Source organism: Phragmites australis, chromosome 8 (genome assembly GCF_958298935.1).
Source record: "Phragmites australis chromosome 8, lpPhrAust1.1, whole genome shotgun sequence".
In the NCBI taxonomy this organism is placed as follows: Eukaryota; Viridiplantae; Streptophyta; class Magnoliopsida; order Poales; family Poaceae; genus Phragmites; species Phragmites australis.
The window spans coordinates 1,541,864-1,562,457 of record NC_084928.1 but is presented as its reverse complement, the minus strand read 5'-3'; the positions used below and the strand labels follow the sequence as shown (position 1 = coordinate 1,562,457).

The following is a 20,594-nucleotide window of genomic DNA, read 5'->3' as shown; positions in this document are numbered from 1 at the left end:
CTCTGGTGATGATCTGCCCAAGAAACTTGCGGTGCTAGTGCGCGCACCGTTAAAACTGAATTGTCACACATGACATGATGGTCCCTCTCTCGGCAGCATCCCGTATCTGCGCTTCCCTTTTTCCCAAGGGGGATAGCTGGATTAGTGGAGGGTCGCCTGTGATCGACAACTCTTCTAGAGCGTAATTATAATGGTATTAGCGTGATAATCCCCGCCTTTCTCCGCGCGTAATCATGCCATATCTTGCCATGGTAGATTGGGAGATCGCCAGATCGGCGCCCGACCTGGACGTAGCAACGACGGCAACAAAAGAATGGTTGTCAAGCCCGGCTTTCCGACGCCGCCACGCGAATTCCGTTGTTCCACGACACCAAGGCACAGTAAGAACTCCGAATTCACATCGCATGATCTGTCAGCATGTGAGGTGAGGTGAGCAGTAGCAGTGTTACTTGAATACTAGTGTCTAAATTTCTTTGCAAAATCGAATATCTTAAATCCGAGTTGAATTTCGATATTCGTATCAAATTTTAAGTTGTATTTCACACACTCAATTTTTTTTACCGAATTAAACACTAAATTCGAATTAGATTCTCACACTTTTATCCGTGTCGAGGTAGCACAGGTAGTAGTAGTGTGCGTGTGTTTCCATCGTGAAAGGGGCAAAAGAACATGCAAACTAAAGGAGACTATCGAGGGCGAGACGCACGCCGACATGTGGCGTCCGTGTTAGGCCAGATGTCTGCCCTTTTTCCGGTTATGTCTTGGCAGGGTTTGGAATTAACTTATGGAATAATCTCGATCGGACAAGAGTCAGTGATATCCATCTTTCAATTCATCTGTAGATCATCAACGATCTGTCGATCTGCCTGGGAGTACGTGTTGGAAGGCGTACACTACAAGTCGGCAACGACGATGTATGCACGCTCGCGTTGTTGTTGCTGCATCTAGGAGCACTTCTTTTCTTTTCTTTTCTTTTCTTTTCTTTTCTTTTCTTTCTTTTGGCAGCATCTCTGGAAAGAAACCAAGTATGTTTTGTTCGGTTTCTTTTTGTTCGCTTCCTTCTGGATAATCGATCGATGGCCTCAAGTGGGGGGATATCATTCAAGAGTTACGTTGATTTTGACTTTGCACGAGCTAACACTAGAACATGCGCTTCAAAAGGTCGAGGATGGGTGGTGTTAAGGATGCTTGCTTCGTTTTTAATTCACTGCATGCATGGAGCAGGCCGGCCCTTTCTTTCCTCTTTCTAGTCTCACTCGCTTTGATTAGATCGATGCATGATCGTGTACTCTGCCACTAGAGTGATTAGCTAGTACAGTGTAAAGAAAGCAGCAGGAATTTGCCTTTTGGTTTGTAGGGAAAAAATCTACTCCGGAGTTCGTCGGTTACGTGTAGCTGCTTTAGTCGTCTGTTTTTGTGGGCCGCTCTGCAGTGATGGTGTTGTGGTTTTTCTTCTCTTATAGTCGTCTTTTGCTGCTGTTGTTGTTGCAGTACTTTAGATATAACTCTTTAGCTATGTTCTAACCCACTGTGTTGTATAGTTTTTGCTTGGTTTTTCTTAATTAATTGAGCACTTCAACCTATTAGGCTTTCTTCTTATTAATACAAAAGACAGTTCTCTCGCCGGTTAAGTTTTAAAAAAATTCTACTCGGCTAGCCTTACTCACTGCTGTCTGCAGGACTGAGCAGCATACATTACCATGTGACACCTCTAAGCATTCTGTTTGACCAAAGCCGTGGGGATTTGCTTTTACATCGGCACCAAGATCTACTCCATCAGATATCAGATACGATCAACAAGTCCATATATACTTTCGACTGGCAGTTTTTTTTCGAGTAAATTACATAGCTGAATGAAAAGTGACTCTACAGAAGTACAGAACTGTGCATGCATGGCAGGTTCCAGTGTATATGTGCACGAACGCTCATAATTGATCTCCCTTAAGCTCACTTCATTCGAGTAGTAGAGCTTGAGATCAATACTACTTTTTTAGCATTGAACAATTGGCTCTCAAGATGGATCGAGTGTCCCCTCAAACAGTTCCATCGATCTTCCATGAGAGATGCATGATTACCATACATTTCCTCGCTGTACTTGGCATTTTGACTGGCAATTTAATTTGATTTGATTTGGCCCGAACAAAAAAAGGTGACCCATGAGCACAGCCCCAAAAGCATTTGAGCAATATATAACGAATCCATGCGAGTTTTTGGTTAGTTTAATCCTTATGAGTTTATGACAAAGCTTTGGCATCAGGATGGCATCATGCACGAACGCGTGCATGGGTGGGTCATCACGCGCGCTAACGGCCGAACTCGTGCATGGCCAAGTGCGCGCGCAACCGGGGAAAAGGCTCGGATTCTCGACATGTAATCATCATGGCGGCGAGCACCCGGCGCTGCGTCGACGCCGTCGCCGCCATGGCAGCTGCCGAGCGTCCGATTTGCACCCATGCATCACGCTGCGGCTACTGCTAGGTGGTGGTAGTAGTAGGTAGAGGACGAGGTCTAGCATTATATTCCTCGCATGCTTGTGTTGGTTCGCTAATGTGCTTGGACTCTTTTCATGCCCAAAGTGAAAAGGTTTCAGAATCTTATTCCCTTGCCGTGATCAGCTCAATCCAGCACCTAACGCTCACACAGTACAATTTCAGCTCAATCCAGTACCTAACACTCACACAGTACAATTTAAGCTCAATCCGGTTCAGAAGAAACATAATATTGGGTGTCACATATCACCAGTTTCGGAACCCACGGATTCCATAGTAACATTTTGATTTCCGGAGGATTCGGGGGGGAAAAATCGAGCGTCTGGGGCTACAAGCTGTTGCACAATGCTTCATTTGCTCTGCTTACTTGTTCAATACCTTTGTCCGAATGCAGAGAAGCAAAGGATCAATACCCTGAACCTTCGTCTTTGGTTCTGCCTGACTATATCCAGGTGCCTATCCTTTCCAACCCCATCTCACCAAACAGCCACCATACCAAATACAGGCTACATGAGTATGGGCCATTCATCAGTGGTCGCCCCAGATCCAGGCAATATCTGAACCTGAAACTTCAGGTGTAACCTGGCACCTCTTGCAAACGTGCAAGCCAGAAAGCAAATCTGTTGTTACCTGTCACAGCTTATGACATAGTATTTGTACTGTTATGTTTCCACGTAAAACTTGCGCTTAACGGCTTAAGCACTTTCGTTGATTACGTTACATGCTGAAGTAGCAGAGCTAAACAGCCGTCTGGCTTGGCAGAGCAGCAAAGCCAAAGAAAGACACACAGGGAGACTGACCTACAGCTATCTCACATGCCACCTTGATAACAAAACTGGCTTGCTTTTCTGATTGGTGAAGTGACTCTCATACAGCTTGCATGCTAACCTACAGGCGCTGCAGCTAACAGTAGCTGGGGATTCAGATATCAGATTCTGTGGCTCACTTTACAAGAATGTAGCAACAGGGATATAACATTTGTGTCACCTTTTCTTTCTTCCCATGAAGCAGACAGCTTCCACTGCATGGCTTCTCCAGTTCTCCTTGGGCATATGTAGGCACTAGTGAGAGCATCAGGCTCAGAGCAGGCAGGCAAAGTGGCAGCTTCCATCAGCAGAAACCTACGTGCAGGCTCCCGGGGCTCTCCAACTTGCAGCTCTGGGCTCATACCAACTCCAACTCAACCTCCCACTCCCAGTGCAGATGCACTATGCAGAGGATGAGGAAACAGGCAGGCATGCCTGGGCAACAAGTGTAGATCAAGGCAGCATCATCTGGGAATCGGATTGTGACTCATCACCAAAGTCATTCATGATAGAAGATGCAAGCAATCCTGCCCTGGCTAAGCTGCAGCACAGTAGAGAAGGTAAAGGAGAGCCCATACAAGGATTAACATTTGTCCCTGTAACACATATATGGCCAAGCCGACAGGTAGGGGCTAGAGAGAGTGCCCACAGAACCAACCACAAGGCAATAACAAACTTGGTTTATTTTGGCAACATGGTTCTCCACGATAAGGAAGCATGCAATTTTCAACACCAAATAAGCTCTGAGCACTGACTGGAAGGGAGTGAGTGACATCCCTGGAGATTTGATGTCAACACACCAAAAGGAAATCATTTACTAGGCAAACTATGACCGAGGCTTTTGGCATGCATAGCTCCATCCACTTGAAAAGTTGCTCCACCTTGTTAGTGATCAAAGCTCAGTGCTTCCACTGTTATGACCTGTTTACACGTCAGAACAAACTTTTATTATAATCAAGATTCAGTAAGGTTTGTGCCAACAAGCACGATAGAGACACTCTCTTTTCCCCCGTTAGGGTAGAAACCGATGTAACACTTTATTACCATGATAATCATAGTAATCAAACACCAAATTTCACCATAGATTACTTACCCGATGAGCTTCACCATGAAGTGATCACAGTTTATTATTACACGCAGAGTTGGGCATGCGTGCAGCTTTGCATCTCCATAGTAAGTGGCTGAGATCAGAATCAACACCCTTCCGAACCATAATTATGCCCTCCCTCTCCCAAAACTCGAGGTGTTAATGTCAAGATAGAGTTCATTTGAAATAGTATGTTTGCCCTCCAATTTGCACAATAAAATATGTATTGAGAAACTATTAAGTTAACCTCAATGCATCTTGACTTCCAGTCATCCAAGCATACACTTCACTTGTTTCTATGTGTTCTTTTGTAGATCCAAAGCAATATAGCTAGCATTTGGACCCTAACAATACATATTTTACCACTAGCATTCACAGCTGCACATGTATACTTTGGTCATACGACTCAAAACCATAACAGATTCAAAAAAGTGAAGTACAACAAGTCAACAACTGAAATCCCCCGCGCTCATTCAATGAAACTAAGAGCACTGACCTGGCATACATCTTTAACCATCAGGCTTCAGTACATAATCATCAAGCCCAGCCCTACACATTGACTTACAAACAAGCCCCAAACCCATTGAATCTGAGCAGAACAGCGATAAGGTGAACACCCCCTAGGTATATACTAAAATTCAGCATCACTAGTGGGAGATGAAAAGCTCATAAATCTAAATATTAAACCATCAAGTTTATTTTCAGTATAAAATCCATGAGAAAATGAAATTTTGTCATGGCAAAGTTCCATTTTGGCCTTGTAGTTACAAAGCAAAGTCAAGAATTTTTTTAGATGGTGAATCATGTACAGCTTCAGTGATGGCAAAAGCCAACAGCACTAAACATTAATAGGAGAAGCTCATACGTGATTATAGTTCCAATTACATTCAAGATGATAAGTGTTTTGAGTTGACTAAGAGAGGCTCAAGAGACAGCCTTGATCATATAAACTTTATAAAAATTGAAAGATCCTAATATCCTAGCCCAAGTTAATTTTCAAATTTTAAGTATCTTTATTTTTCCTAGGAAAAAGTCCATTTTTCTCCCCCGAATTATGTCGTTGGTCTGGATAACCCCCTGAATTTTCAAACCGTCCATTTAACCCCCCGAAGTTTCAATACCGGATCACTTAACCTCTAAGCTGGTTCCAATAGCAATTTTAGTGACGTGGAAACGGTTTTTGATGACATGGCTGCCACACCACCCGATTTTTGCCACGCGGCTACCACGTCAACTCTCTCTTTCGCGTGCGTGTGAGGCTCAGAGAGAGAGAGGGAGCGGAGGAAGAGATGGCCGAAGGGAGAGTGGAGGGCACCAGGGAGATGAGAAGGAGGCTGGAGGGATTGAGGCCGGCCGAAGAGGAGGAGCCGGGGTGGGGAGGACTCTGGCCGGGTCTGGCAAGGCCTCCTCACACGCGCACGAGAGAGAGGACAGAGAGAGTGAGAGGACGGCACCGGTGAGGGGGAAGGGAGGGAGCCGGCGGAGAGGGGGGCGAAGACGGCGTCAGAGGGGGATGGGCCGAGCTTGCCGGCGACAGGACCAGGACCAAGGCGGCTGAGCACGACGCGTGCAGACCAAAGCTGGGACAGTAGCTGCGCGGACCGAGTAGCGGCGACATCAACGACGTAGAAGGAGGTGGCACAGATGGAGTGGCGCGACCTCGCCGGCAAGTACACGGTAGCCCGACCTCGCCGGCAAGTACACGGTAGCCCGACCTCGCCGGCGACGATTCCGGTGACGGCTCGGCCAATCGACTACGCCAAAAGCTCCAGCTCGATGAGACGAACTCGGCTAGGGGGCCCTTGACCGACAGGCTCGGCTGGAGCACGACCAACGGCGAGGGCGACGCGGCCACGCTCGGGAGCACGACGAGCATCGCGCCAGCGATGGGCCGAGGCCAAATGAGGGCGCGCACAAGGATCTACAGGTGAAGGGGAAGCTCACCGTGGTGCTCATCATCTTGGAGGGGCGGCGGCGTGGCATGGTGTCGGTGAGGCTCTAAGGCGACAGTCAGAGGCAGGGAAGACGATGGGGCAAGGTCGATTCCGACCAGTGAGTGATGGGCTCGTCCGGGGAATCGAGGGAGGAGGTGGAGGAGAAGCTCCTCCGAGCTTCCCTAGGCTCGGCTACGGAGGAGAGGGCTCGGTCGCAGTGGATTTCACAGCAGCGGCAGTGGAGCTCGGGTGGGGAATGGCGGCTCGAGCTCGAGATCGAGATCGAGAGAGAGAGAGAGAGAGAGATGACGTGGTAGCCACGTGGCAAAAACCAGGTGGAGTGGCAGCCACATCATCAAAAACCGCTTCCACATCACTAAAACCGCTATTGGAACCAGCTCAAGGGGTTAAGTGATCTGGTATTGAAACTTCGGAAAGTTAAATGGACAGTTTGAGAGTTCAGGGGTTATCTGGACCAACGGCATAGTTCAAGGGAGTAAAATGGACATTTTCCTTTTTCCTATTTTGTGCCCTCGTCACCTCCTAGATGGAATTGCCAAACTACATAAACCGCAAAGAGTGCAGCTTAGAGAGGATTAAAGCATACTCTATGCAAACTAGGCACCGTTGTGATCATAATAACCAAACTTCACTAGGAACAAGGTAGCATTTATATGTGAAATCGTCACCATCATATCAAAGCATATGCAGCATGAAGAGGACACAATGAACGCATACACATCAAACAGGTAACTAGGTGAGGCTAATGCAAATTATACAACTAAATAGCATCTGCAACTTAGTCTTTTGTGCACTACAAAATTTAGTCTCCGTTTTGAATTTGAGAAACATCAGAATCAACTAGGCAAGTCATCATGTTTTGCCTCCAGAAAGAAACAGGGGTCTGATAGCACAAGAGCACCCATGAAAACATACAGGTATTCTGAACATGTCAGAACTAGAGCTACAATCAGTAACACATGGGTCAATAAACTGAATCATAGCCAATTTCGTTTACCATGTAAACAAAGTAAACATCTACAAACAGGACTTGGTATCTAGATACCACGAAAACAGCTCATTTCAATGATTATGGATTAAATTAAGGTAAAGCCAAGCTACATTTCTTAACACGCACACAACGTTGTAAATAACCAATTACAGTAGGGCAAAATGTAACCAACTTCAAAAGAAAAACAAAAGGATATGGACTAAATACCAGTCTATACCATTTGTAATGTGGAATTTTGGCACATACAACACTAATAGGACCACTGACAAGGAGGAGGGTGCCAGCTATTAATCCTCATAGCTCGAATTCATCATCCAACTTGAGTGCCTCAGCAGCAGCCTCCTCTTCTTCATCATCAATCGCAAAATATGGGTTATGCACCTCAGGCCGGAACCTGTACCCGGTGAACACATAGAACGCAAGTGTTGCAAACTCCCCAGCCACGATGCTAGTCCATAGATACCGGTACGAGGTGATGGTCTGTAGCGCATACACCACGACCCGTGTGAAGTAAATGTAGCAAATGACAACCACATAGTAATGGCGGAAGAGAGTCAGCTTCATGAGGTTCACCGCCGCCTTCCCATCTGAGCGAGCAGCCTCGCGGAGGTTCTTAATAGACCACACAATCGGGAAGAGCACAGCGCAGCAGCAGACCACATCAACCAGCAAGAAAATTTGCCTCCAGGTGACCCAGTCCCGAGCATAGGGCCCAGATTCGTCAATCACCACCTGTGCAATGTTGGCCACGACCTGCAGGGGGATGACCACCATGAGCACCTTCTTCTCTCGGTCTGCCAGGTACGGCTTGAGGAACGACCAGCCGGTGCCGATGAGCACTATGAGCGTGAAGAGCGAGATCCCCTTGAGGAAGCTGAAGATGTAGAAGAGCACGTCCCATCCGTGTGCGGTGCCGGTGCGCTCGATGTATGACTTGTCCTCGGCCTCGGCGAGGAGGTTGAGCGCCTTGAGCACGAGCACCGCGAGCATGAAGTAATGGATCCGGAACACGGCGGCCCGCTTGCGCAGCAGGATGGCGACCCAAGCGGCGGCGAGCCCGGCGTACGCGAGGCAGAAGAGGAAGTAGAAGGAGGGCAGCACGGACGCCCCTGCGGAGAGGTAGGCGCGCTCCCCCGTGGCCGGGTCGACGTTGTACATAGCGGAGCGGACGTCCATGGAGATCTTGAGCCCGCCGCCGAGGCAGTTGGCGAAGACCAGCGTGTACTGTCCCGGGTCGGAGACGCGGAAGGCGGTGGAGAAGGACGATGAGCGCGCAACCTCGACACCGGCGGGGTTGGAGGGCGGCCTGAGGCGGTCGAAGGAGAAGGCGAGCTTGACGAGGTCAGACTGGAGCGCGCAGGTGACGTCGAGGTCCTGGAGCTGGTGGAGGACGTGGACCCAGGCGTCGAGGGTGGAGAGGAAGAAGCCGAGCTGGGAGAGGTCGAGCTCGGCGGAGGCCGGCGGGTCGAAGGCGATGCCGGAGACGTTGAGCTCCAGCACGCCCGAGTGGGTGAAGCCGAACTCGTCGAGCGGGATGATGCTGCGCGGGTCGGCGCGGATCAAGGTCTCCCGGATCTCGGCCGCGGCGGGGGGCACCATCGCGGCGGCGAGGAGGAGGGCGAGGACCCCCACGACCGCCGCGGCGGGCGGCGAGGCGGCCATTGGGTGGTGCGATCTGGGGAAGGAGACGGCGGAGGCGGCGTCGGTGGCGTGGTGACCGGTGGGATTTGGGATTTGGAGGAAGTTGGGGATGGCGTGATGGGTCGGCCGGTGAAGGGAGCCGGTTGAGTTGGGGACTTCGGGCCCGTCCGGCTGACGACAAACAGACGATTTTTCCGTAAAAACAAGTTGCACTCGATTTTTCCTACCTGATGACAAACCGATGATTTTTTCTTAAAAAAGAAACTACACTTAACTTTTTTTATTACAAACACTGTAACAACCTAATGACACGCAACACACATCATCAAATACATATACTTACACAGTATCTACTAAAGATCGTATATACATAACTTATTTATTAACAAAGTCATCAAATACACCTATTGTTAATAAAAATGTTATCTATTAAAAAAATTCACCTTAATAAAAGGTATAAAGAGCAAGCATGTGATTGAATCTCATGTGGGCAAAGAGTAAACCACTACCCAAGCCTAGGCTTAGGTTCTCAAATGATCAAATGACACGTGTGGTGGAAAACACGCAAGTCTACAACTATCGGGAATACATTTAACGCAAACTTGTTGCGTAAGCTTTTTCAGTAGTTTTACAAAAAAAAATCAGTAAAATTCCTACATGATTTTTGCTGAATTAAAATGTTCTACATGTGATCTAACACAAGGAGCAGATCGACTTGCTTATGGGCTTCTTATTGGCAAGGTTTTTCTGATGACTGTCAAATTAAACCTTTAAGCGTTGAGTCCTTGTGCAACTTGTGTTGAAGTAGAGTTAGTCTGCGGTTGTGGTGTTGCAATGTGAAACATAGTCCGATAAGGTAATTTGTACTTCTCCATAAATATCTGACATTCTAACGAGACAGTGTCGGATAAGATAATTTGTACTTCTTTTAGTCATAAACATAGTCTGATAGTTTTAACTATTTTTTTTTATAAAATATATTTATATCAAAGTATTAGACGAGGGGTATCTCACTGATAGGACTATGAGACATATGACAGTCGGCAGGATATATTTCGTGACCCATGGCCAATTGTGCCACCAGGTGGAGACCGCATGATTAGGATAAGGCTTGTATAACCGGTCTACTTGTGATATTATACGATTCTATGATCAGTCTTCTGTGATATTGTGCGATCCTACAGTCAATTCTTGCTAGTCGTAGGGGCAGTTCTTACCTTACCTGTCTAATCATGTTTATTATTGTCTACTCAAGTATTTTTCTTTCCCAGGCACCCAATCCAATGAACAAAGTCATGACCGATGAGGCTTTGCAGACCAATGTGGCACCGCACGAGGAACAGGATAGGGTCTGTAAGACGACCAGACAAGTGGACGGTTTTGCAGGTAGACTTGTGAAGTGTAGGAACGAGACGATTAGGTAGACGATCTTACGGCACTCAGCGATGGGACAGGTCGGGCATCCGGGGTCCACAAAGGGAGGTGTTTCACGGATGGGACGGGCACACAGAGCTCTCATAGCAAGTCAGAATCACCCAGTTCTCCATGATGATGATCCAATAGTAGAATATTTAGCTAGACATGAGTCTGTTAAACGGGATCCACTTGTAAGTTTTTCTTTTTTTTAAGTACGTAAAGAGAGGAGGACTCGGTTTGTACAGAAACAAAGATGGAGGAGTCAATAACAGTCATATATAACCAGTTTACAAACATAGATAATAAAATACATATGATGTTTGACTATTATTCTTAATGAGGTCTGAACCTAGATAATCTATGTGTTTTTGAGTTCATCATAAACATAAGCACACCACAAGCGCCGTTCATGATCCCATCAGCCGGTGTACCCAAAATCATTGTCAGAAATTAACCTTCGATAATTTATATTATCCAAAAATTATGATATTATCAAAGTATTTTTTTAAGAGTAATCTACACATATGATTTTCATATTTGTAAACCAAATTTTTTATAAGCCATTGATAATCAAAATTTTAAAAATTAATCGGGTCTTATCCAAAACATGGAACATTTGTGCCCGGAGGGAGCACTAATCCAATATGAATTTTCTTCTACGGCTATGAAAAAACACTTCTGACTATATGGTTCGTTCAAAACGAAGGGGAAAATGAGGTTTTGAAAATACACCAACAAACGGAGCCATGGTACATGAACATATGTGACTTCCTTTTATTTGTTTTCATTCTAGGATATGATCAACTCTGCTTTGTGTGTTTGTGCGTAACATTTAAAATGCTACAAAAATTTCTGCATTTTCAAAATGTGACACAGGTTCTAACTCCCAGTAGATGTTTTGTTTGGGCGCGGTGGTTGACATTTCGGTGTCGGTGATCAGCAGGGTTTAAAAACCGATCCAAGAGAGTTTGTTGGGAGTGGTGCTTCAATCGCCATCTCGAAGCAGACCGATTAGTTCACACCGCTACCGGTTGGCAAGTTGATCAACACCTTGATCACCTCTAGCCACCTTCCCATTTCGAGATCTGGCATTTGCAGCAACTGTTCTTTAATCACTTTAATCCGTCTCAGAAAATCGTTCGTGTTCTAAGACGAAATGATGTTGCCACAGCACTGTCAAGGTGATTCGTTATCGGTGAAATCAGGAAGGAACCTTAAAAAATGTTGCTGCACTCATGACAGAAAATGGCTTCAGGTTCAGGGTCAGTAAAATGGCATGCAATATACCATCAGAAATAGCAACAGGGGCAGGTCAAGGGGGGCTAGTGGGGCTACAGCTCCTTACTGCTTCGTAGTGCCACTCTGAGCCCGAGGAAGAGGACGAAGATGAAGAAAGGAGTAAGAGAGAGGCTGGCTCCTCTGCATAGCAACCACGACTGATGTAGCACGATTTGTACTGAAAACCTTGGAAAGCCTAGCTGATTGCAGATTGGCAGGAATGCAATTGTGCAACTGCTAACACGTTGGCGACAGAATCGTCTGATGATTTGGTTCTTTCATCCTGTTACACTCTGAAGTCTGAACTAGCTTTAGCAGTATCGCAGAGGAAAGATGAGGAGGCAGAGCAGCAGCCCTTGCTCAGTGGCCACTGGTCAGGTTCCCTATAATCTATAATGGTGGCAGTGCTACTTGTCGGCGAGCTGCTGCACCCTGAGCTCCAGCTCCCGGATCCTGGCCGCCCACTCTAGCCTTATCACCACCGGCATCACCTCCCCCGCCACCGCCGCCTCGCTGCCTCCCTCGAGCTTCTCCTTCCTCTGTCGCTGGCCCGGCTCGTTCTTCTTGCTCTTCCTGGCCTCCTTCGCGGCCGCGGCTCTCTGCAGCGCGCGCAGCACGTCTGACCCCCGCAGCTGCGGCTCTGCGGGCTCCGGCGAGGCGGCCCGTCTCGTCCTGCTCCGGTTCGCCGCCGTCCTGTCCTTGTCCGAAGAAGCCGTCGTGTACGTCGGAGTCGGAGCCGCTGCCCCTTCTGCTTCCCCACCGCCGCGGATTGGCTGACACCGAGGTGGGCGCCGGCGCGCGGTGGCAAGGCTACGGGCAGGGGATGGTGGCGAGCGGCTGGGGGCGGAGAGCGAAGAAGCAACGCGCGGTTCATGGATGGAGAGTTTTTTTATTTTTATATTTTCTAATTTAAAATATTAAATAAATAAACGCTGATAGAAATATTTAAAAAATAGATGTCTAACGAGGGCAGCTAGCCTCTTACCGCTTAAGAGGGCGATAAGCAATACAGTTCTACCACCGTGGTAGCTTGACGGCCTCTTTACAAATTAGTCTATCATATAAAAAGAATATTAATAATTTTTTAGAATTTTAAAATTTTATTTAAGATTCTAACAATGTTTAGAATTTATAAAAGTAGTCTTTTTATAAAAAAAATATTTTAAATTTTACAGAGGTTTTTTAATAAATCTAATTAAAATAAGTTGCACATAAATTTTAAAACACATATAAAAAGATATAGAATTTTTAGAGCAACAGAAGACTAACGAAATCAGAGTCATGAACAGTATTTATGACGACTACTGTTCATCCGACGGGTGGTAAGCAACGGTATGCGTCTATTTTTAGACCTCTTTCTAACCAAGGTCTATTTATTTAATATTTTAAATTAGAAAATAAAAAAATAAAAAAAAGAACTCTATGGATGGATGGATGGACAGGGCTACGTGGAATGGCCCAACCCTCAAGGTGAGCCCAGCCCAAGGAAGGGGATGGAGTATAAGACTGCACACCGCATTGCACGCTGCAAGTTTCAGGAATTTCGCAGAATTTTCATCCAGTTTTCCATCGAAATCAATATAAATTTCACAGAAACCGATATAAATTTCATAGAAGTCGATATGAATGCCACGATGGATGAGACACATCCAAGAGTATTTCGCAGGTTAATTAGAACATCACAGCTCCAATCGGCTACTTCTTTCGTGTGAGTGGTCGAATCGGCCAGCCTCGCTGCGTCAGTGTTACCTAAACATGAATAGGTGTGTCGAAATTCGACTTAATTGAGATGTTCCATTCGAAAGAAAACTTAGACACACTAAATACAACTTAGATTCCGACACCAGTGTCGTGTCGCAATTCGACTTGGATTTAGGGCAAAATAAAAAACGTAACACTGGCGAGGACAAGAAATGGCGCAGGTTTCAGATCACAACTCTGCTTCAATCTACAGGCTAGACAGCAAAATTTGCAAGCAGGAACAGCCACGGCCGCGCCTCTATCAACAATCGCGTCAGGGAAACACGCTATCCACACACGATCGATACGGCTGCCTCGGGTGATCAGGGCGAGACGACGGGCACGGCCTCGAAGAGCTTGGCGAAGTAGAACTGCGTGGAGATGAAGCCGCGGTTGGCGACGCGCCACCCGGCGTCGCGGAGCGCGTCCTCGACGTCTCTCTCGGCGTGCAGGTACGCGCGCGTCGCCTTGGACGGGCCCGGGAACAGCTCCCCCACGCGCTTCAGGAAGTCGAAGTAGAGCGTCTTGGGCGCGAAGCTGAGCAGCAGCCGTTTCTCCGCGAGCGATGCCAGGTGCCGGATCATCTCCCGCGCGTCCTCCTGCGGGTAGTGGATCAGCACGTCGAGGCACACGACGATGTCGTACCTCCCCTCCAGGCTCTCCAGGTCGCGGACCTCGAACCTCGGCATGCGGAACGGGGACCCCGTCGGCTGCGAGGCCACCGCCAACTGCGCCTGCCGCTGCGCCTCGGACACCATGGCGGCGGAGATGTCGGAGGCCAGCACGTCCGCGCCCTCGGCGGCCAGCGGGATGGCCAGGGACCCCGTCCCGCATCCGGCGTCGCAGACGGTGGCGCCGGCGAGCGGGAGGGGGCCGTCACGTAGCATGGCTAGCGTGGCGGCCACCGTCTGCGCGTGGCCCTCGCGGATGTCGAGCTGCACGCGGTTCACGCCCTCCGTCGCGGACCCGTAGATCTTGCGCCACCGCTCGAAGCCCGTGGAGTTGAAGTACGCGCGCACCGCCTCCTTGTCACCGCCGCCCGCCGCCTCGGCCTGCGCGCGCCGCCTGCGTTCGGGGTCGGATAGGGACACAGCCGCGGCCAGTGCGGCAGCCGCGGCCGCTGCGGCAGGGAGGGAGAGTGGCGGGAGGTCCGCGGCCGTTGGCAGAGCCGCGGCCGTGGTGAGAGCCTTGCGCTGTGGGCGGAGGAGTACGTGGGGTTGGGCTTGCTGGTTGTGGAGGAGGGTAGCTGGCGGCGGCGAGTGGAGGCGGGAGAGCGGTGCGGTGGAGACGCCGGCGCGCGCCATGGTCGGAGTGAGCAGTGGGGGTGGTTCGAGTGGTTCGCGGGTGTTGGAGTTGGGATTTTGGGGATAGGGTTTTTGCGGATTGCCCCTCGTGTGAGCGCCGATTTGCCGAGATTTTCTGCGTAAGCTATGCTTGTGGCTGTGCACGAGGGGGCTTTGGACCATCATAAATGTAATACCGAATCTTACAGCACAAATAGATAATTCGATGATGTGCTTGTCTGAAATATTATCATCCAAGAATGACATCGAATAATAGTAAGAGAATTACCATCAGGTTGGCTACAAAATCATCTCCCTCTATGTTTACTATACAACTGAGCATATCACCGAACTAAAAACCAAACCTCTAGGAGATTTAACTTGGATGGACTAAAAAAATTTCTGACTGGATATACTTACTCTTGTAACAAAGTCAAGTGAAATAAACGAAAAGGTAGCTCCGGAATTAAACAGAATCAAAACATAATGTGAATTAACAGTAAGGATACCTGAGACCACGTCTGAACATCCAAGAGAAGAGGTAGTAGGCATGGTGTAGATCCCAATGAGTGTAGAAGAGGTAGCACTTTCTCCAGCATGCTGTAGTGGTGGGGCAGTAGTTGGCGCAAGCAACTGAAGCGGGGGAGGTGGAGCGGGGAACCTCAGGCATAGGTCAGTAGTAACCTATAGGTAGATGCATGTACTGTTGAGGGAGTTATTGATTTGGTAGTGGAGAAGCAGCCATCATCCGAACTGACCCTCGAGGAGCACTAGTAAAAGGAGCTAAACTTCAAGGAGAATTAGCAAATGAAGATCTCATCTAGGAAGAACTAGACCGTTGTCACTTGATTATTGAATCTGAGTTTCTCTTGGAAACTATGTAGATCTCATCTAGGAAGAACTAGACCGTTGTCACTTGATTATTGAATCTGAGTTTCTCTTGGAAACTATCTACATGTGTCCCTCCTTGTTGCACCTACAACACTCCTAGAAACATCACACACCGAGGAATGATGGGGTCTCCACACTTGAAGCAAATCAAACCTTATTCAAGAACTTTGGGTTTCTGGCTGCTTGGGCCTAAAAGTCTGAGACTGTCCGAACTGATAATTTGGTCTAAACCTCTTCAAAGGAGGTCGCTGAGAGGACTCTCCTCTCTCCATGGGGCCCTTCTTTTGGTTGATACTTGGGACACCCTTATTCTAGGTACGTCTCTGCTGCTTTGCAGTAAGTTGAATCTCCAACTCCATTTCTCTACTGTGAGATCATGTGATGAAAAATTAGTTTTATTGATAAAATTGGCAGAGCAAAGTGATTTAGCATAATGCCATTTGGTTGATGTTCATGAGTTGCTAAGATATGCTTGGATAGCATAATTGGTTTGATGCGCTATCATTAGTTGGGTATGCTTATGTTAGCGTGTTGGTTTTGTTTGGAGTTTGCGTGGTGCTGCATGAACTGATTTTGAGTCAAGTCGGGAAGGACTTGTGATCGTACTCGATTGTTGTTTGATTCATGTGCAGGTGTTGCTCGAATGTGAACGTGGTCGATGACAGATCGACGAACTAAGTTCAGGGAGGAACTGAGGTTTGACGACTAGGTTCAAGAAGAACTAAGGTCGTGGTGATCGAGGATGTCATGTGGGACGTTCGAGCTGAGAAAACAATGCATATGGAGACAAGGGTTCACGATGGATGCAGGAGACAATCTAATGGTGAGTGGATGTGAAGACTAATTCGTGTTCAAGTCAGAGCAGGCACGAGGGAGTTGTGTGGTGGCGGGACTTGTGACAAGAGTTAGTGTCAGAGACGGACTCTGAGTTGGTTATGTATATGCATGTATACATGGGAGATGTGCATGCATTATTACGTAAGAATTATTGGCTAATTAGCTTAATTAGCGAAAGTTATTTGTCCTTTTATTATTAGAGGAGGATAGAGATCAGATTGAATACGACAGGGAGTCGTAGTTCGATTCAGTCACATTTGTGCGTGTGACTACCCTATAAATAGAGAGGTATGTTGTATTGGGCAAATAGCGCAGAATAGGGCAACACAACGCAACAGAGAGATAGAGAAACTCGAGAGAGAGAGAGCTATTTTGGAATTACATGGAATCCTTGTTGGGTGCTTTGGAGAGGCATCTTGTAACTTCTATGCAATAAAAATCATGTTTCGTAAGTTGATGAGTTGCTGATTCGGAATTTTCTCTTTCTTCTATATTCTGTATGCTCGGTTTTGGTTTTCAATTAATTTTATATTTCTATGAAGTTTAATCTTGGTTTAATCTATCCAAAACCATGCTAGAATATATAGTCTTTGATCTGAGAAAATTTTGAGTGGATTTGGTTTGATCTCGAGTAGCTTTTTGTTAACTCGACTAGATTTTGATCTACTCGATTCTGGTTGACACAGTTTGTTTCGACTAGGCATAATTCCTGATCCACATATCTGATTTACTCAATTCTTGTGGGGTTAGTTTTGTATTTGAATCTAGTTTCTGTTGACCAAAATTGATAGCAATCCAACCAGCAGATCTTTCTCTACATCATTTTTACTAGAGCTTGTGCAATTTATTTCGAGTGGAATACCGAGTATAAATCAAGTTTCAATTTGGGTGAGTTAATTTTTGAATTTGGTTTCCGCAATCATTCAGCCCCCCTCTGATTGGGTATTTTACGCATATTCAATCATACAATTGGTATTCCACAAAACCTTGTATTTTTGATAGAGTTGATTTTCAGTTCTGGAACCTTGTGCAATTTATTACATGGAATCTAGTTCTGGAAGGCGAAGATTGAAGCCTATATTCAAGCACAGGGTTTTGCAATATGGGAAAAGGTCTATAAGGCATATGTGGTCCCTGAAAATAATAAAGTGATGGCACAGAACATGTCTCATATCAAGGTGAACAACAAAGCAAGGAATCTGATCATCCAAGGTCTGAAAATGAGCGACTTCGATCGAGTAATACATCTCAAATCGGCGTATGAGATATGGAAAGCACTATGTGATTATCATGAAGGTTCTTAAAGAGGTATGTCAAGATTTATTTAAGACAAGATTACATGCGTTTTTAGATGAAGCCTGGTGAGTCACTAGATGATTTCTTTGCTCGGTTTAATAAAATTCTTAGTAATTTGCGTGCTGTTAATATTACATATACTAATATTGAGAATGCACATCAATTACTAGGAGTTTTAGATATGCCAGTGTGGGAGATGAAAGTTACATCTATTAGAGAATCTACTGTCATGAGTTCACTTACATTAGATGTACCTTATTCTAAATTGAAAACTCATTAGCTAGATGTTTTTGCTAGGAAGAACGTTAATAAATCAATTGCTTTGGTCTCTCAACCCAGCATGTCTCATATTGAATCTTCTTCATCAAGTTTTTCATTATCTTCTATATCTTCACTAACCGATGATCATCTTGAATTGATTCCTGAAGAAGATTTAGCACTACTTTTTACTCGGTTCTCTAAAGCATTGTAGAATGTGCGTATGAGGAAGAAATGAGTGGAGATCATCAAAGATGCTATGAATGTGGTGATCTCAACCACATTCTTTCCAAATGTCCTAAGCTTGCAGATAAAGCATCAAAAGAGGAGAAGGAGAAAAAGAAGCGATCGTTCAACAACAAAAAGAAAAAGAGCTTTCTCAACCGCAAGGTTGTGTATCGAGCTCTTTCAGCGCTCGGACAAGTCAATTTGAGTGACATTGATTCAAAAAGCAGCGAAGATGACACAATATCTAAGAGCAAAATATTGCGTGATTTACTGGATTGTGTCTCATAGTAAGCAACAAAGAAAGCTCAACCAAGGATGAACTTGACAGTAACGGTAACGAGGTATTACCTACTTATGATGATCTATCTAATATTGTTGTTCGTCTTGGTACACTCTTAGAGAAATGTAACAAGAAATTTAAGAAATGTGATATTTTAATTGAATCGTTTAATTCTAAAATTGCAAGACTTAAGACTTTAATTCATGATGATTATGATTGCAAGTCATGTAACTTAATTTAGTCTGAGCTCACTTATCTCAGAGATGTTCATGCTTCTACACTTGAGAAACTTAGAGTAGAAACTGAGAAAAATGAGAAACTTATTGTGTTAAACTGCAAACATGTTAAAAATGCAAGTTGTTCAATGTCTGATTTGCACGATTCAATTTCCTGTTCTAATTGCTCAATTCTGGAATTGAAGTTGCATGATGCTAATACCAAAGTTTCTCAAATAGCTAATGACATGATTACTCATGAGGTTCTTTCATTCTCTAACTGTCGTAAACAAAAGAAACATATGAGTGTTGATTGTGATAAGTGTCCAGCTCTTTCTAAATAGGTTGATTGCTTGAAAGGAACTTTAGAACTTTTTTCTAAGGGAAAGTCAAGTACATATAGACAAGATTTAGGTTTTGATCCCTATGCTCGTTCTAAGACAAATGCACCCACTATTTTGTTAGAGTTCTTGGTTGTGGTAAATTCAAAACTCTTGCTGAATCTGAACCTAAGAAGGTTATTTTTAAGTCTGTTGAATTTTTATCCTCTACAATGAATGCAAATATTGCTTCTTCTTCAAAATCCATACATCGAGTTAAGTACACTTGCACTCATTGTGGTAGAGATAGGCATTTCATATATTTTTGCTTTAGACTAGCTAAACAACAAAAGAAAGAAAAGTCTAAGGCTAGATCTAATTTACGAAAGGCACGTTTTATCCCTCGTGAGGTTGTGTCACCTCATTTTGTGCCTCAGGTGAAACAATCATCACCTTTTACTAAACGTGTAACTCAAGTTGAACTCACTCGAGCTTCCTGAATTAAGTCTACTAGGGCTACTCGCGTTTTGCCTACTCGTGTTGTTGGTCGAGTGACTTAGTACTGGATTCCTAAAAGCTTTATTACCAACCCTGGTATTGAGCCCTCGACATCTTCTGGTTCCTTGTAGGCTTCACGAGCGAGGAAGAAGAACATTTGGCTAGTCGATTCTGGATGCTCACGCCACATGTTCGGTGATAAAAATTGATTCTCCTCCCTTGTACGTGCATCTCGTACTGAAAGTGTTATTTTTAGAGATGCTTCTTCTACCTCAGTTGTTACAAAAAGGTACAGTGCAGGTAAATGACATGTTTATGTTCAAGGATGTTGCTTTAGTCGAGAACTTAAAATTTAACCTGCTTTCTGTCTCACAAAAGATTGATAAAGACCTTGAGGTGCGCTTTAAGAAAAATGAATGTAAAGTATTAGATGCTTTAGGTGATCTAGTTTTTAGAATCTCACGTTTTGCACAAGTTTTTAAGGCTAATTTTGATGCATTACCTTCTTCTAAGCTTAGATGTCTCGTTGCTAATGTTTCTAAAGATGTATTCTTTTAGTATCGTAGACTTGGTCATGTTGGTATATATCATCTCACTCAAGTTAGTGGTTTATATCTTATTTGTGGCTTCCCTAAGTTTAAGGATGATAACGAGTTAGTTTGCACTTCTTGCAGATATGGTAAAATATATTCAGGTTCACATTCATCTATTATCATGGTTATGACAAATGCACCCGATCAACTTTTACACCTTAATATTGTTGGTCCTTCTAGAGTATAATCTTTTAAAGGTAAATGGTATGTGCTTGTTATTGTTGATGACTACTTTAGATATTCTTGGGTTTACTTTATGACATCTAAGGATGAAGCTTTTGGTTATTTTAGAAGTTTAGTTCTTAGTTTGTTTGTTGATCTCCCAGAATCTTTGAGAGCAATTAGAAGTGATAATGGAACAGAATTTAAGAATTCTTCTGTTTGTCACTTTTGTGCTGAGAAAGGTATTGAACATCAATTTTTATCCCCTAGAGTTCCTCAACAATTTTCATCCCCTAGATGTTCTAGATATTTTATTTTGCAGTAATGGCT

General features: G+C 45.3%; 2 protein-coding genes and 1 pseudogene across 2 annotated transcripts; all 3 read right to left on the bottom strand.

Moving 5' to 3' along the window:
- Window positions 1-7,394: 7,394 nt before the first annotated feature.
- LOC133926172 (protein CANDIDATE G-PROTEIN COUPLED RECEPTOR 7-like) lies at window positions 7,395-9,162 on the bottom strand. The gene has a single exon (XM_062371965.1). The coding sequence runs from the start codon at window positions 8,988-8,990 to the stop codon at window positions 7,623-7,625; it is 1,368 nt and encodes a 455-aa protein (XP_062227949.1). The 5' UTR covers window positions 8,991-9,162; the 3' UTR covers window positions 7,395-7,622.
- Window positions 9,163-12,010: 2,848 nt separating this feature from the next.
- Window positions 12,011-13,312, bottom strand: LOC133927504 (uncharacterized; annotated as a pseudogene).
- A 116-nt stretch (window positions 13,313-13,428) lies between these two features.
- LOC133926171 (magnesium protoporphyrin IX methyltransferase, chloroplastic) lies at window positions 13,429-14,801 on the bottom strand. Its single transcript, XM_062371963.1, has one exon. The coding sequence runs from the start codon at window positions 14,705-14,707 to the stop codon at window positions 13,727-13,729; it is 981 nt and encodes a 326-aa protein (XP_062227947.1). The 5' UTR covers window positions 14,708-14,801; the 3' UTR covers window positions 13,429-13,726.
- Window positions 14,802-20,594: the final 5,793 nt, after the last annotated feature.